Source organism: Macadamia integrifolia, unplaced genomic scaffold (assembly GCF_013358625.1).
Source record: "Macadamia integrifolia cultivar HAES 741 unplaced genomic scaffold, SCU_Mint_v3 scaffold1186, whole genome shotgun sequence".
In the NCBI taxonomy this organism is placed as follows: Eukaryota; Viridiplantae; Streptophyta; class Magnoliopsida; order Proteales; family Proteaceae; genus Macadamia; species Macadamia integrifolia.
Genome location: NW_024868113.1, coordinates 33,532 through 60,414, shown reverse-complemented (window position 1 = coordinate 60,414; position 26,883 = coordinate 33,532). Strand labels below are relative to the sequence as shown.

The 26,883-nt window shown below is 36.2% G+C and overlaps 3 protein-coding genes across 3 annotated transcripts; 2 read left to right on the top strand and 1 right to left on the bottom strand.

Annotated features, from left to right (window-relative positions):
* Positions 1–593: 593 nt before the first annotated feature.
* Positions 594–4,195, bottom strand: LOC122063059 (probable LRR receptor-like serine/threonine-protein kinase At3g47570). The gene is made up of 2 exons (XM_042626718.1): positions 1,498–4,195; positions 594–1,006 (listed from the first exon to the last, which is right to left on the bottom strand). Exons 1-2 carry the CDS (start codon positions 4,193–4,195, stop codon positions 594–596), a joined length of 3,111 nt encoding a protein of 1,036 aa, XP_042482652.1.
* A 9,936-nt stretch (positions 4,196–14,131) lies between these two features.
* On the top strand, positions 14,132–14,920 carry LOC122063058 (LRR receptor-like serine/threonine-protein kinase EFR). Its single transcript, XM_042626717.1, has one exon. It carries the CDS (start codon positions 14,132–14,134, stop codon positions 14,918–14,920), a length of 789 nt encoding a protein of 262 aa, XP_042482651.1.
* Positions 14,921–15,140: 220 nt separating this feature from the next.
* On the top strand, positions 15,141–17,750 carry LOC122063057 (probable LRR receptor-like serine/threonine-protein kinase At3g47570). Its single transcript, XM_042626716.1, has 3 exons — positions 15,141–16,037; positions 16,180–16,776; positions 17,280–17,750. The coding sequence occupies exons 1-3, from the start codon at positions 15,141–15,143 to the stop codon at positions 17,748–17,750; spliced, it is 1,965 nt and encodes a 654-aa protein (XP_042482650.1).
* Positions 17,751–26,883: the final 9,133 nt, after the last annotated feature.

The window sequence follows — 26,883 nt, the reverse complement described above, 5'->3', positions numbered from 1 at the left end:
TAAATGAGCTTGGATTCTTTAGAATGCATGTTCCAAGGATGGTCCCCTGCACACCACATTCAACTTAAGGGAAAAGCATCAAATGGATATTTCTGTAGTTCTACCTTTTGAACAACATTGATCAAACTGCCCTTTGATTTTCTTTACTAAACTCAACAGCATCCAATGGCTATTTGATTTCTTTTTTACTCACCTTACAACATCCAATGGTTATATTTAAATAGGCTAAACAAGAAGAAATAGAGAAATCAAGACAAGGAGAGAAAAAAAAAAAAAAAAAAGAAAGGAAAAATGAAGAATCATCTTCGCATCCCAATTAATAATTAGATAAAAGACCTATGTCATGTTGAAAACAATACGAAACATATTGATTTCTTACTTAGGCTTTAGTTGAAGAGCCAAGAAATGTAATACTAAGAACACTAAAAAAGACTACAATGATAGATAGGCTAATGTGCAGTTGGTTCCCAAATTACTAAGATTAGCATATTTAATTCAAACAAAAGGAAAAAGTTTCAACTTCATCAACAAGTACAACAAACTAGTTTTAAAGGAAGTGATAACTTACCACTTTTCATAGCCCTTATTATGGTTCATCTTCCTTGATTAGTGCCAACTCCCAGATAAATGTTCTTGATCAGAAGTAGCTCTTTGATCACATCATTTATGTCCATCCGATCCAATGGTGATTCAGCTGAGCAAACAACTCCGATTCTAATAACTGATATAAGACACTCTTGCACTCTATCTTTAATGCATCTTCGACTTCCAGTCGTGTTGGTTACATTTGTTGCTTCACCTTCTTCATCTTCTTCAACGGAGAGAAGTGATGGGTCAATTATGACCATCACTCCATCATGCAAAGCCATCTCAGCCCAGCAGTGAAGATTAAAGTTATCTTTGAACATTTCATGAGTAGGCCTTTTCCCTGTGAACATCTCTAACAAGAGAATGCCATAACTGTAGATATCACCATGGGTTGAAATATCAACACCTGCACCATACTCTGTAATTTATGCATCTTAGGTTAGTACTTCTATAACTAGTGAGAATAAGAGCAAAATCTATCGATCTCAACTGGAAGAATAACATAATATATTGAAAAACTATCAATCCCTACACAAACTACATTTATAATTCTACAGAAAACCATAGTTTGTAGCCCATGGAATTTAATGTATGAATTGTTTACAATAGAGAAAGATGCAGTCAAAACTTTGGTCTACAAATAAAGGGACGTAAAATATCAACTAAGCATACATACTGTTTAGTATTTTTATATTATTACTTTCAATTGGTTGAGACTTGAGATATTAAACTTACTTTTCTTTAGGAAGGGATTACATGTCACAAAATATTATGTAGTAGTTACTCCTTAAGGTTTTGCAATGAAATATGTAAGACAAATATTAGATTCATCATACTAAGGTAAGCACAATCAAAACTTTCGAAAAAAGAGGAAAAATTTATACTAGATTTATAAAAGAGGTGTATTACCTGGCGCAATGTATCCAATAGATCCCCTTATTCCGATCGAGCTCGTGTGACTTTGAGATCTACTTGTAGCTTTTGAAAGAATTCTTGATATCCCAAAATCACCCAAATGTGCAATCAAATCACCATCGAGAAGAATATTGCTTGGCTTTAGATCACAGTGAATAATTTGCATATGACAATGGTGGTGCAGATAATCCAATGCAGTTGCCACATCAATGGCAATATTCAATCTTTGAACGAGATTTAAATGTCTTTGTTCATCTTGTATTCCATTTGCATGTAGATGCAACCACCCCTCCAAATTCCCACCAGGCATGAACTCATAAACTAAAGCCTTAAAATCATTGCCTTCAAAATCTATACTTGAGCAAGATGTTAAGATTCTTACAAGATTACGATGCCGGATGTTTCTCAGGGATTTACATTCAACCATGAAACTCTTGGAAGCACCTCCTTGTGTTGTGTTGAAGACCTTTACTGCAATAATAGTTTCCCCATGATTAAGTACTCCTTTGTACACAGAACCAAAACTCCCCACTCCAATCAAATTTGTAGAAGAAAATCCATCGGTGGCTTTCAGAAGTTGGGCATAAGAGATCTTAAAATGACGGCCGTCTATCAAAGGTAAAGAAGATTCTTTCTTTTTTATTCTTCTTCGGTAGATAATGAAAAAAATTGTCATGAATATCAAACATAGAGAACCCCCACACGCACATATGATGACTATCGGCTTGAAAACATGAGGCCTACCATCTTCTTTTGACTTTTGAGTTTGGCACGGTGGTAAATGAAGTTCTGGTATACCTCCACAAAGCTTATTGTTTCCAATGACTGAAATTGCACTCAAATTTTTAAAGACTCCATCTGTTGGTACCTCACCCACCAAATGATTAAATGATAAATTCAAGTTCTGTAAGAACTTAAATCTACCCAAATATTTTGGGATAAAACCAGAGAAGTTGTTGTGAGAAAGATCTAATTCTTGAAGACCTCGTAGAAAACTCAAAGACAATGGTATAGATCCTTGAAATAAGTTACCCTCCATTAAAAGGTGCTCTAGGCTTGTACAAGTACCTAGGGTGCTAGGGATTTCCCCATACAACATGTTCTTAGAAACATCTAAGATTTCAAGATTGGACAGTCGACCCACTTGCGAAGGTAGAGAACCAAAGAAAGAATTTCCACTGAAGTTTAGCTTTACTAGCATGGAAGGAATAAATATCTCTCTAGGGATGATACCATTGAAACTATTATGAGAGAGGTCGAAGCGTAACAGAGATTTGCATTTCCCAATACTTGAAGGTATTTTTCCTTGCAAGTGATTATCATTTAAAGATAGCTCAATCAAAAGTGTCAAGTTTCCAAAAGAAGAAGGGATTGGTCCTGTGAATCTGTTCCCATCTAAATAGAGTCCATTTAGCATTTGAAGTCTCCCAATTGAAGTTGGAATACTTCCTTCCAGTAAGTTACTATATAGGATCAAGCTTTGTAAGCTTTCAACATTCCCTATCTCCTCCGGGATTTCTCCAGATATTTGATTATTTGACAGATCGAGTATTGTCAGTTGGGTCGTTAAGTTTGCTATGGAGTTGGGGAACATACCACCAAACCGATTATCACCAAGGTCCAGACCTGTTAAACTATTGTTCAATGTTTTTATAAAATTCAGGTCATCAGCCCCTCCACTTCCCAAATTATTAGAGTGGAATGAAAGCCAACTGAGTTTCGATAGGCCTCCAAAATGGATATCCACTTTCCCACTAAAATTGTTTCCTCCAACTTCCAGTCTTTCGATTTTTGACAAATTGGACATAGAAATTGGAATTGGCCCATGAAACTGGTTACTTGAAATTGAAAACCACCATAAATTAGGAAGAGTGAAGCCTATATTTGGTGGAAGAGTACCTTGAAGATTATTAAATCCCACATCAAAAATAGTGAGTGAAGAAAGATTATATATGGTGGGAGGAATGGTACCAGACAACTTATTTCCACTAAGCCCGACATGTATTAATCTTGCCATTTGGCCAAGGGAATCTGGAATACTTCCACTTAAATCATTGAGTGCTGCAGAAATGGTTTGAAGGGATGAAAGATTTCCAAAGGAAGATGGGATTTGTCCCGTCAATTTGTTGCCATGGATTGAAAGCAATTGAAGCTTCGACAAGGTGCCAAACTCTACTGGAATTTTCCCCACAATATTGTTGTTATGTAAACCGAGATTTATAAGATTGAAGCAACGTGATATGTTGGATGGAATTTCCCCTTCAAAAGAATTGTTGTGTAGGTATAAATAACGAAGCCTGAACAGAAAACTTACTTCACTAGGGATTTCACCATGGAAGCTATTGTTCTCAAGCGAAATCTTCCGAAGGAAACTGAGGTTTCCTATTTCTGGAGCCAAGGACCCCACCAGTCCATTGGAAAATAAACGCAAGGCTCTGACCCTGTTTGGATGCCGGTGACCGCCACATATAACACCTTGCCACTCGCAATAGGGGATGGAGTCATTCCATGAGCTCACAACATGAAAGGGATCAGTGGATATGTGAGCCTTGATGGCCAACAAGGCTAGTCGATCTGTTCCTTTTGATCCTTCTGATTGTGAATGCGCCAAGCTCATGCAGCTGCCGCACCAGAGAAGAAGAAGAATGGCATTATTAGTGCAAATGGACAAAAGCATCAAGGAAAACCCCATCAATGTACTGTCTGGGTTATAAGCTATATGAACTGAAATTTTGGTTTGGAGGTGATAGAGGCAAAACTCTGGATGATCGAGTTGGGTTTATGAATTGTAATTTATAGTATGTGAAAGTCCTTACGAAAAAAAAAAAGGTCTCTACTCTCTCATCTTTATTCTGTCTTATACCGTGAAAACAAGGGTCAATTACCGTATAAAATACGACTACTTATTCTGAACATTTTATGCAAATAAAATTCTTCATGAAGAAGGTCATCACCGTATGAAATGGGATTGCTTCTACAGGAAACTGTGAGTCGTGACGAAAAAGCACTTTTGTGGAAATATGTAATTTAGATCCTAACTTTCACTCCACAACGTCCACCCATTGTTCGGAAAAAAAAAAAAGGAGTGGTATGCAACTATTGACATGAATGCATAATCTTAGAATATTTTTTAGTGGTAAGAAATTTTTCGAACAGGTGACCAGAGTAAATCTTTTGTGAGAGAGAGAGAGAGAGGTCTAATTTTTGAGTGGAAAGGAAAATTTTTGAACAGGTGAAAAAAGTAAATCTTGAGAGCAAGATTCTAAAACTCGGGATTGATATCGGGATCGGCCAAGGCTGATATCGATCTGGTATCAATCTTGGATCAGACTGTATAAGACAGATGTATACCAGTTTTTTTTTTTTTAATTACGTTTTTACCCTTGAACCATACTTATGTATTGGAATAAAAAAGATTAAGATCAAGAATAGATTAAGGCTGATATCAATCTGATTCAATCGATACTGACCAATCCAATCCGAATTTTAGAACCATGCTTAAAGAAACTGGTCTAATTTTTTAGTGGAAAGGAAGTTTCCCAAAAATAGCACATATACCTACTTCTCTTTATTCTAGATGGTAAGCTCAATAGAAATTTAATTAGACAATGATGCTTATGATGCTTTGAAATAAAAACCCATTACTTTTTTAATTCCAGAACACATTATTGCCCATATACCTACTAATTCCTTTGATGGAAAAGATCCTCTCCAATCGTTGGGATGTGGAGGGAAACATCTAATGGTTGGAAGGATCTGAGGGTGTGCACCTATGTGTTGGGGTATGTGTCCGGGTCTTCCTAACTGTTCGATGCTTCATTGGACGTCCAACCGGTTCGAGAGGATCTAGATCCTCCTTTAACTGAATCAAATTAGAAATTTAGCAATGCCTATGTTTTTTTGGCTAGAAATATGATTGTATTAAAAAAAGAGAAAATACACCAAAAGGTTAAGTTTAGTAATGCCTATGAGTATGTGGTTTGAAGGTAAAGGTTACAAAAGTTTCTTTTTTAAATTTGAAATGAGCATAGTATGCAAATTAAGGTCTTAAGAAAGAGGGTCATCGTCGTATGAAATGTGATTACTCTTGCATAGAATTGAGTCCATTAATAATGAAACTGTGACATAAAAGTCAATTCATTTTGTGGACTGACACCGTGACAACAACGTTGTGCTACTTGGTGATCCACTTCCATTATTACCATAAGTGCGTGTAGGAAAAGTACAATTATCAACGGCCATAATCAATGTCTGACCTCTCTTACTAAACATAGTTGATAATGCGCCACTACCATTCCCCTCTACACGCCATCCAAAGAACTTTAATTCTTTAGCTTGTTTCAAAGGAGCAAAACTTTCTTTGTAAATCTTTTCATCTTTATTTTTCTTGGTAATTTATGTGTGAGAAAAAAGCATGAGAAATGGAGAATTGAATGCCTGATGCATTGTTCTTCAACTTTATACACTCATATGTTGTTGCTAAAGGGAAAACAAGAACAAGCAATATCACATAATGCTCACAGATTTACGAGGTTCGGCCAAGAGTGATCCTTAGTGAGATGAGATCCTACTTCATTATCAATGGATTCTAGAGTTACAACACTCACCCTCACACCTCTCTCAATTTACTTAAATAGAAAGAAACTTCGCAACAAATGTAATTTAAGACATCATACCCCCAAGATACATAGGTTAATACTGCTTTGCCACTTTCATGATCTGCATTTTTGTTGAAAAAGTGAGGATTGTATAGATGTTGTTGTGGAAATGATTTTCCAAATAAATGGTCTCATTGTTTGAAGATGAAACCATTACTTCAAATTCCAGCTGTTCATTGCATGTGTATGGTTTCAATTCAGAAGTTAATTAATCTTCCTATTAGAAGAAAAAAAAAATCTGAAGTTAATCTTGCATCCTGTTAGCTAGAAATATTGACTATTTACTTTGCAATAGTTCCTTCGGATACTGCAACAACCTATTTAGGGTTTACAGAACTCTGAGAATCCATTTTGGTCTATACTTAATCAAATAATTATATATGTGTACTATTGTAAACAATACTCTTATTTGACTTACATAATCATAAATGTGCACTGTTCAAAACAAGCTTCACTACTTCAAAATTTATCTCCATCCCTGATAAATGTATGGTTTTAAAAATTGGATCAGATTGGTCAGGATGGTCCAGATTGGATTGGATCTGTATTCGCGAAGATGTTATTGATCCACTGCTAACCTATAAAGGTAAAATAGTCTAAAATATCAACTAAAAAAAAAATGATAAATCCGTCAGATCCAATCTGATCCCAATCAATACCAATTTGATCTGTATTTGTTTTGATTGAAACCGATCCCAAGATTGATCTCGAGTTTTAAACCTTGGTTAAAAGTAAGTTAAAGGATTGGGCTTTTTCCAGAAGTGTACTTTCAAAATCACTTATTAATATTAAAGAGATTTGTCATGCATTGCCAGTGTTGAATTACAGTATGGATGAGTTTGTAGAAAATGATTTAATGTCTGCTTTCCTTTTTAGAAATTGATCCACTGTAGAAAAGGAAAGCAGACATTAAATCATTTTCTACAAAACTCATCCATATTGTAATTCAACACTGGCAATGCATGACAAATCTCTTAAATATTAATAAGTGATTTTGAAAGTACACTTCCGGAAAAAGCCCAATCCTTTAACAGTTTAACTTACTTTTAACAGGTTTTAAACTCGAGATCAATTTTGGGATCGGTTTCAATCAAAGCAAATACAGATCAAATTGGTATTGATTGGGATCAGATTGGATCAGACAGATTTATCCATTTTTTTTTTTTAAGTTGATATTTTAGACTATTTTACCTTTATAGGTTAGCAGTGGATCAATAAGATCTTCGAGAATACAGATCCAATCCAATCTGGACTATCCTGACCAATCTGATCCAATTTTTAAAACCATAGATTTATCAGGGATGGAGATTAATTTTGAAGCAGTGAGGCATGTTTCAAACAGTGCACATTTATGATTATGTAAGTCAAATAAGAGTATTGTATACAGTAGTACACATATAATTATTTGATTAAGTATAGACCAAAATGGATTCTCAGAGTTCTGTGAACCCTAAATAGGTTGTTGCAGTATCCGAAAGAACTATTGCAAAGTAAATAGTCAATATTTCTAGCTAACAGGATGCAAGATTAACTTCAGATTTTTTTTTTCCTAATAGGAAGATTAATTAACTTCTGAATTGAAACCATACACATGCAATGAACAGCTGGAATCTGAAGTAATGGTTTCATCTTCAAACAATGAGACCATTTATTTGGAAAATCATTCCCATGACAACATCTATACAATCCTCACTTTTTCAACAAAAATGCAGATCACGAAAGTGGCAAAGCAGCATTAACCTATGTATGTTGGGGGTATGATGTCTTAAATTACATCTGTAGTGAGGTTTCTTTCTATTTAAGTAAGTTGAGAGAGGTGTGAGGGTGAGTGCTGTAACTCTAGTCTCCATTGATAATGAAGTAGGATCTCATCTCACCGAGGATCAATCTTGACCGAACCTCGTAAATCTATGAGCATTATGTGATATTGTTTGTTCTTGTTTTCCCTTTAGCAACAACATATGAATTTTAGAAACTTGAAGAACAATGCATCAGGCATTCAATTCTCCATTTCTCATGCATTTTTCTCACACATAAATTACCAAGAAAAAACCTTTGGATGGCGTGTAGAGGGGAATGGTAGTGGGGCATTATCAACTATGTATAGTAAAAGAGCTCAGACATTGATTATGGCCCTTGCTAATTACATTGATTGTGGCCCTTGATAATTGTACTTTTCCTACACGCACTTATGGTAATAATGGAAGTGGATCACCAAGTAGCACAATGTTGTTGTCACGGTGTAAGTCCACAAAATGAATTGACTTTTATGTCACAGTTTCATTATTAATGGACTCAATTCTATGCAAGAGTAATCCCCATTTCATACGATGATGACCCTCTTTATCAAGACCTTAATTTGCATAAGATGCTCATTTCAAATTTAAAAAAGAAACTTTTGTAATCTTCACCTCCAAAACCACATACTCATAGGCATTACTAAACTTAACCTTTTGGTGTATTTTCTCTTTTTTTTAATACAATCATCTTTCTAGCCAAAAAAACATAGGCATTGCTAAATTTCTAATTTGATTCAGTTAAAGGAGGATCTAGATCCTCTCGAACCGGTTGGATGTTCAATGAGGCATCCAATAGTTGGAAAGACCCGAACACATACCCCAACACATAGGTGCACACACCCTGATCCTTCCAATCAGATGTCTCCCTCCGCATCCCAATGATTGGAGAGGATCTTTTCCATCAAAGGAACTAGTAGGTATATGGGCAATAATGTGTTTTGGAATTAAAAGTAATGGGTTTTTATTTCAAAGCATCATTGTCTAATTTAATTTCTATTGAGCTTACCATCTAGAATAAAGAGAAGTAGGTATATGTGCTATTTTTGGGAAACTTCCTTTCCACTTACAAATTAGACCAGTCTCTTTAAGCATGGTTCTAAAATTCGGATTGGATTGGTAAGTATCGGTTGAATCAGATTGATGTCGACCTTAATTGATTCCTGATCTTAATTTTTTTTATTCCAATACATAAGCATGGTTCAAGGGTGAAAACGTAATAAAAAAATAATTAAAAAAATGATATATATCTATCTGATACAGTCTGATCCAAGATTGATACCAGATCGATATCAGCCTTGGCCGATCCCGATATCAATCCCGAGTTTTAGAATCTTGCTCTCAAGATTTACTTTTTTCACCTGTTCAAAAATTTTCCTTTCCACTCAAAAATTAGACCTCTCTCTCTCTCTCTCTCTCTCTCTCTCTCTAGATTTACTCTGGTCACCTGTTCGAAAAATTTCTTACCACTAAAAAATATTCTAAGATTATGCATTCATGTCAAGAGTTGCATACCAAACAATTAAACTGATATTTCTGAGTACTCACATGGGGTGTTTAGTACTCTTTGCTGTTTTCAATAAAGAAAATAAAAATAAATAAATAAACCACCTGTATGGGTATAATTTTAATTAGGCTAGTGCACCATTTGATTGACAACCATCCTGTATTTGAATGGCCCATTTTCTTCTGGTTATCATTTTATTGACATGGAAGAAGCTCTCTTCACTCTTCACTATTCTGTGTATTAAGACTTTAGATCATCCCCATCCTACACGGTGAAGTCTCCTCTGTTTTTCCTTGGGACTATCTTCCAGCACAACAATTTTGACAAATTACAAAGTCATCCATCCATCAATCATCTATTTGCCTTAAACTACCTTCTACAAAGTCATCTATGTACATTAGTTCTCTGTCTCTAGTCATCCATATATCTTAATTCTACATCCACCAGTCAATAGTGGCAATGCATGAAAAATCTCTAATTATATTTCAAGCGATTTTGAGTGTGCACTTCTGGGAATATACTTCAATTAAAAAGATTATAATATATTTAAGTTGAACACACTAAAAACTAAAATAATAAAAAAAAGTTTTTTAATAACTTATAATTTTTAAGTTTGTCTCGAATTATTCTTGACCGGTTTTGAAGATTGACTCGCTCCGACATATTTTGGTGGCAACTCGAATGATAAGTTTTTTGAGATCTGTGATGAAAGCAGAGGGGTTAGTTCGACCAGATTGACTGCAACCCGATGGGTCGACCCGTAATGTAGAGTATATAATGTATTGTTGTCTTGTTGAGAAAGTCATTATAATCTGGGGGGTCGAGTTAGGATTTCAGGGTGAGTTTTCTTGCCATTGCTTGGGTGTAATCTCTCTTCTGCAGAGTAAAACATTTTCTTCTTCACTCAATGACGTAGCACACCACACCGGTGTGTAAACCTCTTTAAATTTCTATGTTGTACGAATCTATTGTGTGTTTATTTTCATATTTTCTTATTGTTTGTTCTAACACTAATGGCTAATTAGTGATGGGCTATTTGACGGTTCATCCTCTCCACTATTCAAACACAAAAGTGATGACTGATGACTTTCATTCTCCGGTAAAAGTAGAATCACATTTCATACGGTGATGACTTATGACTGATGACTGATGACTCTGGCATAAGATATTTAGGGCATCAATTAATTTGTTTCTCAAGATAGGCTAATGGAAGTGGGTCACCAAGTGGCTGGATTGACCAAAACGAGATTGTTCATATTCTTTCAAATGCCATCACCTCCAAATTCTCAGTATATATATATATATATACATATATCATATAATATAATTTTATTTGAGACTCTACAAAATTTGGTGATATGGCCAGGTTTGCCACATCGGAAACATCCTTGAGAGGATTTGTCAGGTTTTGAATCTTTGAAATTTTTAGGTGCCTTGAAAGGCTTTCTGTATTTGTTATACTTTGGTTTTGGAGGAGTTTTATGATAAAATTCAGGGGTTGTGAATGGTCTGTGAGACACATACTTCTTGGACTTGTGAAAATTTTTATAATATTTGCGAGAAGACTTGTGTTTATGTTTTGTTGGAGGTCTAAGGGGAGGAAAACCAAACTATTCGCAGAATCCTCCTAATTCCCGTTTGTAAAATTTGTTTTCCTTATGGATTTGTTTCTTTAATCTAATATCAGTACAAAGGACGAGGCCCTCTTCATGGATTAGACTAATGATTTGGCCATAGGACATTTGATCATAGGGAATGATCCCATCATTTTTTTTCCTAAGGTGTTGTTTGATTTTTTCAGAAAATAAAGTTGGTAATCCTGTAAGGAATTTTTCTTTCCAGCAGGGAAGGTTTGCGTCAGGTCTGGTTAAGACATTGGTCAAGAAGGTGTCTTTGTACCATTTGAAATCATGTAATTTCTTACATTGAAGATTTGACAATTGTTCGGCTGTTCTATCTTTGAGACGAGAAGGGTTTCCTAGAAAGTAATTAGCAATGCTGAAAATAAGGGTATTTACAGCATCCTCAATAGAAATACCTTCACCATCAAGAAGGGGGGTTCCTTCGGGCGTTATTTGGACAGCCATTAAAATTTCAGTTTTTTGGACATCGGTCAGGATATAATCCCACCAACCTTTGAGTTGGCCAGTAAAGCTAGAAAGAAGCAAGGTAGCCACAGCATTATCAGGTGTATTTTTGATACGATGTGCGTTGCTAACCATGGTCATTTCTTGAAGTTTGTTCATGAGATTATGTTCAGATAGACCATCTATGTTCCATTCATAGATGATACCACTTTGGTATGAAGCCTGAGGAGCAGTTCCTCTAGCTTCAATTTGGAGGTTAGAGAAGACCGGATGTTGGGTTGAACTTTGACCAATTTGGTTAATTTGGGGAAAGTCTTCTTCTTCAGAACTCGAGGAAGAGTCCGAAGAACATCCTATAATGGTGCGAACACCTCTGTTGTTTGATTCAGCCGAAGGTTCAGCTAAGGGTTGGTTTTGGACTGGTGTTTGTGGATCATTTGTTTCTAAATGTGCTTCAGCAGCATTCAGAATAGTAAGACGTTGATTGATTTGGTCTAATACAAATGATTTGTTAAGAGCGAATTGTTGTTTTTGGGGGATATTATAAGGTTTGAATAAAGGAACAGAAGTTGGAACCGAAGCCGGTGTCATAGACGAAGAGGCTATTGGTTTAGGTTGGACTAAGTTCTCAACTCTGGATAGTTGATTTCCTATGGTTTGGAGACTTAAGTTTGTGAAGTTTAATTGTTCAATTTGTCTTCTGTTTGGGTCATCTTTATCAGCAACTTTGAACGGGGAGGCAGTTATTTAATTATTTTTATAGTTATGTTTGATACTTTCCACTGGAGGGTGGATAACAGTGGTAGTTGGACCTGCACATAGGGTCCAAGATTTGTGGGAAGCCGTTTGGGTACATACCCGATTATGCCAGGGATAGTGGATATTATTATTCTGGGCATAAATATCAAAATATGTAAAAAAGAAAACATTTGTTTTAAGATCCGTCATAAAATCATACCAGTTTTTTCGGATTTGTACTTGTTGTTCAAGGTTGAAAGTTTGTAAGAACCAGTCACGTTTTTGTTTGTTTTTGGGTGACTCAAAATCAGCTATGAGTAGAGGTTTATCAATTTGGTAATTTGTGGTAGTTTGACTCATGTAAACTCCAGGATTCTTAGGATCACGAGGAGGCGGAGCAGCAACCTTGGGAATGTGTGGGCGATTGTTGATCAGGAACCTCAGATGAGGTAGACTCAGGGAATGTAGTTTCGTAAGTTCCCTGGGCAATATTTTGATTGGTTTGTACTCCAGCAAGGTTAGGGACAGGTGGGGTCCTAGTTTGGAAAAACCATTTGCCTATGTCAGAAGAAGTCGATGCATCAGAACATGATCTTCTGGTACTACTTTGGTAAGCAGGCGAGGGTATTTGTCGGTTAAACCGAATGGAAACTAGTCCGTCAGAATCCTGAGAGATAGAACGGATGCTAGTGTTAGAGATTTGAGGGGGAATTACAGTCGTTTGCAGCTGCCATTCCTCAGGGAAAGTGATATCTTTCCACTGACAAAGTTTTGGGTAGACTATTTGACCTTGAATACAATCAGTTTCAAGGTAAAGGGTTTGTCCCTTAGGTGAGGTCCTACGGGCACGGGGTTGAACTGATTTCATGGCTTTATATTTGATGCGGTGGATGATGGAAATTGGGATGGTTCCATGCATTAGTTTGTATCCATGGGTTTTGAGGTTGAGTTTGAGTGAATGTAAAATGTTTGGGTCCTCAAGGGCTATGGACATATTTGGATAAACATTAAAATGGATGGGTCCATAACAGAGGCTAGTCTCAATGGCTCTCATAAGAGAATCATTGAATTCAATGAAACGTTGGTCTCGAAGGGCTAACAACATAGAAGTGTTAAGACCTTCTCGGTGGAGTGGTTTGATGGCCACTTGGACTAAACCAATATGGACATAATTAAATTTGTGATCTTTGTATAATTCTTGTAAGGTATTTGGATCAAAAAGTTGGATTTCTTGTGTTTGAGGGGTGAAATTGATGGTTTGTTCTATGGTTTTGATAGTCTCGAGGCCAAACCAGTCTCGATCATAGATGTCATTTCTTGAGATTTTTGGTATATTCCAGTTTTAGAGTTGTCAGTCTATTCTTGTGGTTTGTTCATCGTAATTGAGCACATTAGAACTTGTGCTCGCCTCACTTGCCGATCTCATCGACATGGAGCAGGGTAGACGATTCATAATTTGAGATATCTTAAACTAGGGGTAACCTCCTAGATCTAAGTTTTAAGATGGTATTTCCAACATAACTTGGGCACAAACGTGGTCTTACACTCTTCTGCCACTCCTCCCAAGAGTCCAAAGGCATATATCGTGTCGAAAAACTTAAGAAATAAAAGGATTACACAAAAGAAAAGAAATCTGTAAAAAAGTAAACTGAATCCACAACCACCGTGGCTCTGATACCATATATATATATATATATATAACCCAGACACTGCATTAAAAATATAGCTCCATTCATTTGGCTACAACTCAAATTTCACATTTTATCGATGGGTTTTACTTTGGTGCTTTTCTCCATTTTTCTTCTTCTTCTTCTTCTTCTTCTTCTTTGGTGCAGCAACTGCATGAGCTTGGCTGATTCACAACCAGGAGGATCAAATGGAGCAGACAGGCTAGCCTTATTGGCCTTCAAGGGTCGCATATCCAACGATCCCTTCCATGTTGTGAGCTCTTGGAATGAGTCTGTCCCCTATTGCGAGTGGTCAGGCGTTATATGTGGTGGTCGCCTACATCCAAACAGGGTCAGAGCCTTGCATTTATCATCCAGTGGATTGGTAGGATCCTTGGCTCCAGAAATAGGAAACCTCAGTTTCCTTCGAGAGATTTCTCTCTTCGACAATAGCTTCCATGGTGAAATCCCTCATGAAGTAAGCTTTCTGTCCAGGCTTCGTTATTTAATACTATTCAACAATTCATTTGAAGGGGAAATCCCACCCAACATATCACAATGCTCCAACCTTATACAACTCCGTTTTGCTTACAATAATATTGTGGGGAAAATTCCAGAAGAATTTGGCACCTTGTCAAAGCTTCAATTTCTTTCATTCCATTTCAACAGATTAACTGATCAAATTCCACATTCCTTTGGGAATCTTTCATCCCTTGACACTATTTCCGGAGCATCCAATGATTTAAGTGGAAGTATTCCAGATGCCCTTGGCCAATTGACCAGATTAATCTTTCTTGGGCTTGGAGGTAATAAGTTGTTTGGTACTATACCTCCCAGTGTATATAATCTTTCCTTACTTGGTGCTTTTAGTGTCGAAATTAATCAACTTCAAGGGAGTTTTCCACCAAATTTGGGCTTATATTTTCCTAATCTATGGCGGCTTTCAGTTTTTGAAAATCAGTGACATGGACTGATCCCAATTTGGACTGATCCCAATTTCTGTATCCAATTTGTCAAAACTTGATTTACTTATTATGGGAGAAAACAATTTTACTGGGAAAGTGGCTCTTCATTTTGGAGGCCTTTCCAAACTCAGTAAGCTTCAATTGAGAAAAAATTATTTGGGAAGTGGAGGGGCCGATGACCTAAATTTTGTCAACACATTGACCAACTGTACTAGTTTAATGGATTTGGAGTTTCAAGATAATCGGTTTGGCGGCATGTTACCCAACTCCATAGCAAACTTGTCAACCCAAATGACAATGCTCCTATTGGGAAATAATCAAATATTTGGAGACATCCCAGTGGGGATGGGGAGCCTTGTGAGCTTACAAGAATTGGACCTATCTGATAACTTACTTGAAGGAAGTATTCCGACTTCAATTGGGAGACTTAAAATGCTTTACATGACCGATTTACATGGGAACAAATTCGTAGGCCCAATCCCTTCTTCTCTTGGAAACTTGACACTATCAATTGTGCTCTATTTAGGTGCAAATCGTTTGCAAGGAAAAATACCTTCAAGTCTTGGAAAATGCAAATCTTTGTTAGGCTTGGACCTTTCTAGTAATAATTTCAATGGTATCATCCCTGGAGAGTTATTTGATCTTTCCATGTTAGTAGAGCTACACTTGAGTAGAAATTCTTTCTTTGGTTCTCTACCTTTGGAAGTGGGTCAACTGAAAAATGTTGAAATGCTAGATGTTTCTGAGAACATGTTATCTAGGGAAATCCCTAGCACCCTTGGTGCTTGTACAAGCCTAGAGCACCTTTTTATGGAGGGTAACTTATTTCAAGGATCTATACCATTGTCCTTGAGTTCTCTAAGAGGTCTTCAAAATTTAGATCTTTCAAACAACAACTTCTCTGGTTTTATCCCAAAATATTTGGGTACATTTAAGTTATTACAGAACTTAAATTTATCATTCAATCACTTAGAGGGTGAGGTATCAGTAGATGGAGTCTTTGGAAATTTCAGTGCAATTTCAGTCATTGGAAACAATAGGCTTTGTGGAGGTATACCAGAACTTCATTTGCCAGCTTGCCAAACTCAAAAGATAAGAGAAAATGGCAAGTCTCATGTTTTCAAGCTGATAGTCATCATATGTGGTTGTGGAGGCTCTTTATGTTTGATTATTATGATAATTTTTTTCATTATCTACCGGAGGAGAAAAGAAAAGAAAGTAATCCACTTTATCATTGATTGAGGGTAGTCATTTTAAGATCTCTTACGCCCAACTCCTTAAAGCAACCGAAGGATTTTCTTCTGCAAATTTGATTGGAGTGGGAAGTTTTGGTTCTGTGTATAAAGGAGTTCTCAATCATGAGGAAACTATTGTTGCGGTAAAGGTTCTCAACATCAAACAAAGAGGTGCTTCCAAGAGTTTCATGGTTGAATGTGAATCCCTTAAAAACATTCGGCATCGTAATCTTGTAAAAATCTTAACATCTTGCTCAAGTATAGATTTTGAAGGCAATGATTTTAAGGCTTTAGTATATGAGTTTATGCCCCTTGGGAATTTAGAAAAGAGGTTACATCCAAATGCAAATAGCATACAAGATGAACATAGGCATTTAAACCTTGTTCAAAGATTGAATATTGCCATTGATATTGCAACAGCATTGGATTATCTTCACCACCATTGTCATACGCAAATTATTCATTGTGATATAAAGCCAAGCAATATTCTTCTCGATGATGACTGGACTGCACATTTGGGTGATTTCGGGATATCAAAAATTCTTTCAAAAGTCACAAGTAGATCTCAAAATCACACAAGCTCGATTGGAATAAAGGGATCTATTGGATATATTGCACAGGTAAAGTACCTCTTTTATTGATCTAGTATATATATATTTTTTTCTTTCATTTTCTTTCGAAAGTTGTGACTAAGCTTACCATAATATGATGAATCTAATATTTTTCTTGCATACTCCACCATAAAACCTTGAGGTATAATTATTACTATTTTCATATACATTTTGCGATATCTATAGCCCCTTTTCCTAAAGAAAATTGAGTTAATTATCTCAAACAATTGAAAAGCGATAAGGAATAAAATTCTAAGAACGTATGTATGTTTAGCTGCTTTTTTGGAGTCTCTTTATTTCTACGCCAAAGTTTGACTGCATCTTCCATCAAATCATACTTTGAATTACGTAGGCTATAAACTGTGGTTTCCTTACATAATTCAAAACTCCAGACCTAAATAATTCTCTATGGGATTTTCTGCGATGATTATATTTAATTTAACCCTTGAGTTAAACCGAGTACGAAAAACATGCTTTCCATGTCATATTAATCTTCCAATTGAGACCAGTAGAATTTTCTCCTACTCTCACTAGCTATAAAAGTACTAACCGAAGATGCAAAAATTGCAGAGTATGGTGCAGGTGCTGATATTTCAAGACATAGTGATATCTACAGTTATGGGATTCTCTTGTTAGAGATGTTCACAGGGAAAAGGCCTACTCATGAAATGTTCAAAGATAACTTTAGTCTTCACTATTGGGCTGAGATGGCTTTGCATGATGGAGCAATGGCTGTAGTTGATCTATCACTTCTCCCCATGGAAGAAGAAGAAGAAGATTCATCAACAACTATAACCAATGTCATTGGAAGTCGAAGATGCATGATAGATAGAATGCAAGAGTGCCTTAATTCAGTCATTAGAATTGGAGTTGCCTGCTCAGCTGAATCACCATGGGATCGAATGGACATAAATGATGTGATCAAAGAGCTAAATCTGATCAGTAACATTTATCTTGGAGTTGGAACTCACCGAAGAAGATGAATTATGGTAAGAGATATGAGTTGTAAATCATCATTTCCTTCAAAAATTGAGTTTGTTGTACTTGCTGATGAAGCTGATTATTTTTCTTCTATTTGAGTTAATTATGCTTTTAATCATAGAAATTTGGAAACCAACTGCAATTAAATGGAACATTAGTCAATCATTGTAGTCTTTTTCAGGTTTTTTGTGTTCTTAATATTATATTCCTTGGTTCTTCAGAGACTGTAACTCAAGAGTGATATCTTCTTAGTGTGCATCTAGGTGTTACAACGAATTTTGTTGATGAGTTTCAGGCATTACTTATGTGTCTTCAACAAGCTAAAAACATGAATCTAATGAAGGTTTGGGTGGAGTGTGATTCAGTCGATGTGGTAATTATGGCATCAAAAGGTTTAGCTTGGTTTGTTTTACAACAATGGACAGCCCTCCATGATTACTTTCAATGAATTGAATGGTGAATAACTTACTGTTATCGCGAAGCTAATCCCATTGTTGACGTCCTTGAAAAGTCGGCTACGAAATCATAAGCAACATTCAACCCTATCTCTTGGAAAAACATGATGCAAGAATATCTTCAAATAGACGCTCAAGGTAAAGCAAGATTGTGATTTGTTTAGCCCTGCTGGTTTTATGTTTTATATGGTTCTAGTGCTCTCTGGTCTCTACCTTGCTAATGGCAATGCCGAAGGTGGGAGTTAGGCTGGTGAGGAAGATGTTTAATGTCTGATTTGTTTTATTTTCTTCTGTATTCTATTTTTTCTATTTTTAATACAAGTGACCTTTTAGCGGAATAAAAACTAAAGCCTAGGTCATGAATCAAAATGTTTCCCTATTGTTTTCAACATAATATAGGTTTCAGCTAAACATCAATTGTGAAAATTATTATTTTTTTTCCTCTTTATTTCTTCCTGTTCTTCTTTTAAAACTCTAAATGGACAAAAATCTTTTGGAAATCCTTTTTAGGATGTTGAATGAGTAAAAAAAATCAAAGGATATTTTGATCAATGATGTTCAAAAGGTAGAATTAACAAAATACCTATTTGATGTTTTTCCCTTCCGATGAATGTGGTATGCGGGGACCATCCCTGGAACATGCATTCTTGAGGATCTGAGCTCATCTAAACAAGAGTGTTTTATTTTTCTTTGTTTTACACTTTGGAAAGTGTATTTATGAACAAATGACACCGTCAATTTGTTTCGTCAACCTCTAATCAACATTATTTTTCTTTGCTATTATGCCCAATCTAGTTCTAGATATTGTATTTAGTTGAATGTTTGTATATGCAACATCGATCATCTTATCTTGCTTTTTTTTTTGGTAACTAAGGTGCCCGAGTTAGCTTACGCAAACCTCGACTAATTCTCAGGGAGACTAGCGTAGCAATCCACCTACAGTCTCCACTTAAATTGCAAATGCACAGATGGGGAATTGAACCTGGGACTTACAACATCGATCATCTCTTTACAACTCTAGATGAGGTTATGTTGCTAGGTCAAAATTTAGACTAAGGATGTGTTTGTTATGTGTTCTTGGAACACGTTCTAGGCTCGTAATGCATTCTGGGATGAAAAAAGTACTATTTGGTATGAATTCTCATTCATGAGAACTGGAATGTAGTGGAGAACGAGACTTATTTTAGAATGGGTATATTGGTTCATTCCCACGTTCTGAAAAATTGGGGATAAAACTTATTCTGGAAGGCCGCGATGAACTCGACTACATCCTCGACCTTTCATCCTTGACCTAGAGAGCAATGAGAGAAAACCTCTGAGGGGAGCTTCATGGAACAGAATCTGTGAGCTGAGGGAGCTTAAACAATTAACCCTTTTTGCCGACTTCTCCTCAAACCCTAACGGTATCTTCTTCTTCTTCACTTATCTGATATGCTTTTCCCATTTGTTGTTGTGGTTACCGTTTTAGATTTTGTCATGACATCAAGTTCTTAGTTGGAGATCGAATGGAGATTTTCTTGAAATGGTCTCTATAGTAGTTGTACACTGAGATTTTAGCAGTGGATGAACATTTTTTGAATAAATGGAGATTTCTTCTCATTCTCAAGGATTTTTCATCAGTTCTCTCTGTTTTTTTCCCCCCCCTTTATTTTAAGCTTTATTGCACGTAACTTGTTGTGCGAGAGGAATTTTGTTGAGATGTTGTGGTTGAGCCTCATCGTTGTGCACCAAAGCCTCAAAAGCCCTTTGATATAAGTGAAATTGGGGAACAAGAAGAAGTCGAAGTGGAAGAGGAGATGAATCAGGAGGCAATTGGAGTAACTACAAAGCCAAAAAGGCGAAAAAGGGTGAAATGATGGTTGTGCCTTCGAAGTATCAGGATTCAGTTCTTCAGCCTGGGAAGCGTCAGAATCGTAGGAGATCAATAGGTACGGAAGACCAACGCACCGGATGTAATAATCCTCACCCAATCTTGACCGTTGGTCTTAAAGTTGTCCACGTGTCGTGTTCTGCAGGTAGCAAAACAAGGAAAAACATGGATGAGAAAAACAGAGGATTTTTATCCTTTAATGCATGGGTATTCTGATGTGGGTTTTCTATCTCTGATGTTATTATCATAAGTTGATCTTCTATTCTCCATGGAGATTTGCAGAGGTCGGGGTCTGAACGAATACCTTTATTTACTGGAAGTGAATGGATTTCATAATTAGATTTTTCATCATCCTCTCCCTTTTCTTTTGCAATTTTGATGTTACAAAAAAAATTAATTCTAGAGAAATAGAAAATGTCTATGGGGTTTTGGTATCAGTTCCAGATCCTTATAATCTGAGGTGGATCCATGAACTCTTCATGTAAATTTGGCGTGATCCCAAGAACAATTATTGCAGAAGGGAGATTTTGATGCATTATGTAGAAATTTATCACTTCCAAGTTCTAGTTACATATTTGATTTAGGATTGATTTATTCTGATTTTTTATTCTCTCCCTTCGTTGGCATCATTGCAATTGCTGCTAGTTGTGGGTGGTCAACACTGATATATATATATATATATATATATGGAGAGTCCAGATGGTTTCAATTCTCGTACGCCTAGGAGGAACCTAAGAGGTTGACGCATTTATTTTTTTGACCAACTATCTTTTCCTTTATTTTTTCTCTCTCCTCCTCTCAATCCACCCTCTGTTTTTCTGACACGATTTATCATTTTTTTTTTTTTTAATTATGCTCAATGGTTTTAAGTATCGGTCATTATCAATATCAATTCGATACCAATAAATATTAAGAAAACAATAAAATATTAGTAATAAAAAGATAAAAATAAAAGAAATTGTGAGAGATTTAATAAGAAATGGAATAATAAAAAATGAAATAGAATTGAGAGAGAGAGAGAGAGAGAGTATTGAGATAGTCTCATATTGACTGTGGATGACTCGACAATCATGTATAAGAGTCACAAGAAGTCACCCCACTTCAAACTAATTAGTTTTAAGATGGAAGTCTTAACATGGTATTAGAGCGGGTACGTTGGGTCTGTATCGATGATGGACTCTTTACTCAACCATGAAGATGGAGCCTTAAAAGACCTACACGTTAGGAGGAGTATTGAGATAGTCTCACATCGACTGTGTGTGATTCAAAAATAAATAATTGACATGTGAAATGATTTGTAATTGGCTTTTTTCTTTAAGAGAAATTGGCCATTTTTTCTCGAGTCTTGACTTAGAAATTTAAGCATGAATGAGACAAGTCAACAATATCGTGGTGGAAGAAGAGTCTTCACCATGTGGAAATTGAAGGTCGATTCACTTGATTGAGTCATACACAATGACAGGAATAGTTTACAGTGTGTATTGATTCTTTTGATTGCAAACTTCATCGATTCTCACCATGGTGTTTCATTTCGTGGGACCCACCCCCATTTCTCTAGTGGAGCCATTTGCTCATATTAATTATTGGATTTGGACTCTGGCAACTTAACAAATTTCAGATGGAGACAATTGTGAATAAATAATATATATATATATATATATCCCTACTTTTTAACTTTTTCCCCTTTTTTTTTTTTTTTTTTGCCAAGTGGGAGAAATGCCTTACAAGTAAGATGTTGAGTGAAGAAACTTAGGGGATATATTTCTTTTTTCAAATTGGGAGGATGTCTCTCAACATTCTCGGGGTAAGGCTGAGTAGTTCTCGCCCCCCGGACCTTGCACATGCAAAATCCTCATGCATATGGAATGCCATTTTTTGTGTATACATTAATTTCGTTGCAAAAATAGTAATACATTGTAGACTACTACTCATACTATAACTGTACAACATGCATGGGTACTTGTAACCAAAACATAATGCCCAAAGCTTCTCAATTTTTTCCTCATAGCACATACTTAAAAGTATTCTCATGTAATATTCTTGATTACTTACTCCTTGATATCGAGCAAGAGAGGAAAAAGATCTCATGGTCGTTATTGAAATTCTTATTGCTGTAGCCAATGTACTGGGCTACTAGCTGCCTTCAATCTGTCTTTGTACTATCATCTGTCTAGCTTCTCAACCTCCATGGGAGATAATCCTAGCCTTTAAAAATAAATAAAAAAAATCTTGCATTTTCCATGTCGATAAACCTAGCAACATAACCTTATTTAGATTTGTGAAAAGATGATGTTGCCTATGCAAACAATCAACTAAATGCAATGTCCTCTAGATTGGGTATAATAGCAAAGGTGACCATAATGTTAATCAGAGTTAATCAGAGGTAGTTGATGAAACAAATTAGGGGTGTCATTTGTCATAGATACAGTTTCCAAAGTATTAAACACAAAAAAAAAAAAATAAATAAAAAAAAAAAAAAAAAAAAAAAAATACCATTGTTTAGATGAGCTTGGATTCATTAGAATGCATGTTCCAAGGATGGTCCCCCACACACCACATTCAACATAGGGGAAAAGCATCAAATGGATATTTCTGTCAATTCTACCTTTTGATCATCATTGATCAAAATGCCCTTTGATTTTCTTTACTAACTCAACAATATCCAATGGCTATTTGATTTTTTTTTACTCACTCAACAACATCCAATGGCTATCTTTAAATAGGTTTTCCAAAATATTTTTTGCCCATTTAGAACTTTAAAAGAAGAACAAGAAGAAATAGAGAAATAAAGACAAGGAGTGAAAAAAAAAAAGAAGGAAAAATGAAGAATCAACTTCGCATCCCAATTAATAATTAGATAAAAAAACTTATGTCATGTTGAAAACAATACGAAACATATTGATTTCTTACTGAGGCCTTAGTTGAGGAGTCAAGAATAAAGAACTAAGAACACTAAAAACCTAAAAAAGACTACAATGTTAGATAGACTAATGTGCAGTTGGTTTCCAAATTAGTAAGATTAGCATATTTAATTCAAACAAAAGAAAAAAAGTTTCAACTTCATCAACAAATACAACAAACTCAATTTTTGAAGGAAATGACGACTTACCACTTTTCATATCCCGTACTATAGTTCATCTTCTTCGGTGAGTGCCAACTCCAAGATAAATGCTCCTGATCAGAGTTAGCTCTTAATCACATCATTTATGTCCATTCGATCCAATGGTGATTCAGTTGAGCAGGCGACTCCAATCCTAATAACTGACATAAGGCACTCTTGCACTCCATCTTAAATGCATCTTCCACTTTCATTGATGTTGGTTACAATTGTTGCTTCCTTTTCTTCCTCTTCTTCCATAGAGAGAAGTGATGGGTCAATGACAGCTATCACTCCATCATGCAAAGCCATCTCAGCCCAATAGTGAAGATTAAAGTTATCTTTGAACATTTCATGAGTAGGCCTTTTCCCTGTGAACATTTCTAACAAGAGAATCCCATAGCTGTAGACATCACCATGCGTTGAAATATCAACACCTGCACCATATGATGACTATTAGCTTGAAAACATGAGGCCTGCTATCATTTTCTTTCGACTTTTGATCTTGGCATGTTGGCAAATGTAGTTATGGTATACCTCCACAAAGCTTATTGTTTCCAATCACTGAAATAGCTCTCAAATTTCCAAAAACTCCATCTGTTGATACCTCACCCTCCAAATGATTAAATGATAAATTTAAATTTTGTAAAAACTTAAATGTACCCAAATATCTTGGGATAAAATCAGAGAGGTTGTTGTGTGAAAGATCTAAATCTTGAAGACCTCTTAAAGAACTCATAGATGATGGTATAGATCCTTGAAGTAAGTCACCCTCCATAAAAAGGTTCTAGGCTTGTACAAATGCCAAGGATGCTAGGGATTTCCCCAGACAACATGTTCTCAAAAACATCTAGGATTCCAAGATTGGTCAGTCGACCCACTTGCAAAGGTAAAAAACCAAAGAATGAGTTTCTACTCAAGTTTAGCTCTATCAATGTGGAAAAATCAAATATCTCTCTAGGGATGATATCACTGAAACTATTACTGGAAAGGTCCAAGCGTAACAAATATTTGCATTTTGCAAGACTTGAAGGTATTTTTCGTTGCAAGAGATTTTCACTTAAGGAGAGTTCAATCAAGAGTGTCAAGTTTCCAAAAAGAAGAAGGGATTGGCCCTGTGAATCTGTTCCTGTATAATTTGAGTTGATTTAGCATTTGAAGTCTCCCAATTGAAGTCGGAATACTTCCTTCCAGTAAGTTACCATATAGGCCCAAGCTTTGTAAGCTTTCAAATTTCCCTATCCCCACTGGGATTTCTCCAGATATTTGATTATTTGACAGAAAGAGCATTGTCAGTTGGGTTGATAAGTTTGCTATGGAGTTGGGGAACACGCCACCAAACCGATTTCTAGAAAGGTCCAAAAATGTTAAACTACTACAGTTGGTCAATGTGTCGACAAAATTCAGGTCATCAGCCCCTCCACTTCCCAAGTGATTCGAATACATTGAAAGCAATTGAGATTTGATAGGCCTCCAAAATGGATATCCACTTTCCCACTAAGACTGTTTCCACCAAGTTCAAGTTGTTCAACTTTTGACAAATTACACATAGAAATTGGAATTGGTCCATGAAACTGGTTTTCAAAAATAAAAAGTTGTCTTATATTAGGATGAGTGAAGCCTAAATTTGGTGGAAGATTCCATTGAATTTGATTACCTCCAACATCAAAACCAATGAGTGAGGAAAGATCATATATACCCAGAGGGATAGTTCCAGACAACTTATTTTCAGCAAGCGTGAGATACTCTAATCTTTTCAATTGGGCATTTGGAATATTTCCACTTAAGTGATTGGCTGCTGCGGAAACGGTGTCAAGGGATGAAAGATTTCCAAAGGAAGGTGGGATCTGTCTTGTCAATCTATTGAAAAGGAACGCAAGGAATTGAAGCTTCGATAAGGTGCCAAGTTCTACTAGAATTTTTCCCACAAGATTGTTGAAACATAAACTGAGTTGTCTAAGGTTGGAACATCATGTTATGTTGGGTGGGATTTCCCCTGTGTTGGTATAAATAACGAAGTCTGGACAGAAAGCTTAATTTCACCATGGAAGCTGTTGTTGTGGAGCAAAATCTCGAGGAGGAAAGTGAGATTTCCTATTTCTAGAGTCACAAATCCCATCAATCCACTAGACTGTAAATGCAAGGCTTTGACCCTGTTTGGATGCTGGTGACCGCCACATAAAATGTTTGACCACTCGCAATAGGGCACAGAGTCATTCCAGGAGCTCACAACATGGAAGGGATCATTGGTTATGCGAGCCTTGAAAGCCAGCAATGCTAGTTGATCCGTTCCATTTGCCAAGCTCATGCAATAACTGCTACACCAGAGAAGGAGATTAATAGTGAAAGTGGATAAAAGGACCAAGGTAAAACCCATCATATAGCTAGACTGAAAATTTGGAGGTGGAGGAGAAGGCAAAAGTGTGGATGAAGGGTTAAATAATAGTCTCAAACAATTGCAATTTATAGTCTTGTCTGAATTAAACTATTGATATGAAAACAAACCCAATACTGTTTCTCAACATTTGATACTAAAGTCAGTCCTTACATATAAGAATATAAGAATTAAAAGAGGGTCCCTACTCTCTCATGGTTCTCATCTTTATTCCATCACTCTTAGGGGTGTCAACAAAATCCGATCAACCCAAACTAACCCTAACCCGCCCTGAGCCCGAACAGGGCTTGGCCTGAGATGTCAGCCCATATGGTGGATTAGTGTTGAGATTTTCAGGCCCGATGTGGGGTTGGGTTGGGCCTAGGTTGAGGTCTCAACCCAACCCAACCCAACCCAACCCAATCCAACCCAACCCAATTCAACCCAACCATGTTTATTAAGTATATAATCATATAAATATGCTAATAATTATTAATGGGTACTTATAGAAAAAAGGTTTTTTATTTTCCACAATCTACACAAATACGAAAACTTTGGTCTTTGACCTTTGGAATGCATCAAGATCAAAAAACCAAGTAGCTGATAGTAATGGCTTGGACTGGATTGGGTTAAACCCAAGCCAATTAGGGTTCACTAGGATTGGGCTGGGTTGTGTTGGGCTAAACCCGATACAGTTGGGCCTGGGGATGAGATATCTCAGCACGACCTAAGGCTGGGCTGGACTTGGGTTAAGTTAAGAGACCTTAAGGTTGGGCTGGGTTTTCCTGGCCCATAGACACCCCTAATCACTCTTAGGCCTTATGCCTTGACAACAATAGCCATTAGAGCAAGATTCAAAGTTTCAAACTAACTTTACCCATAAATTATAGAAACGAGCCCAATATTTTATCAAAAGAAACCATACTTTCCAAACCATACCTCACGTTTCATGTGGCAGTCTAAACCCGTTTCTTGGGTTATTTATTTATTTATTTTTTGGGTAAAAAGTCAATTGTATTAAAAGACAAAAAATAGAATACATGAAGAATATGAAACAGATTTTATTAAAAGTAAATTGGTATCAATATTAGTATCATTAGTTTCGAAGCAGAGGGGCCTGTTTTTAAGTGGGACCAGGCATGCTTAGCTCAAACCAGCGTCTCAAAACACGGAATCGGTGATTGATTCGGTTTCTATTTATTTAGATTCAAATTGATAGGCATTCGTCCCATAAACTCTAGAATCGGTGATTGATTCTATTTATGTTTCTAGGCACTGTTTGACAACTTTCTGTTTCTGTTGTGTCTGCGTTTTCTTGTTCTCAGAAACGGAAAAACAA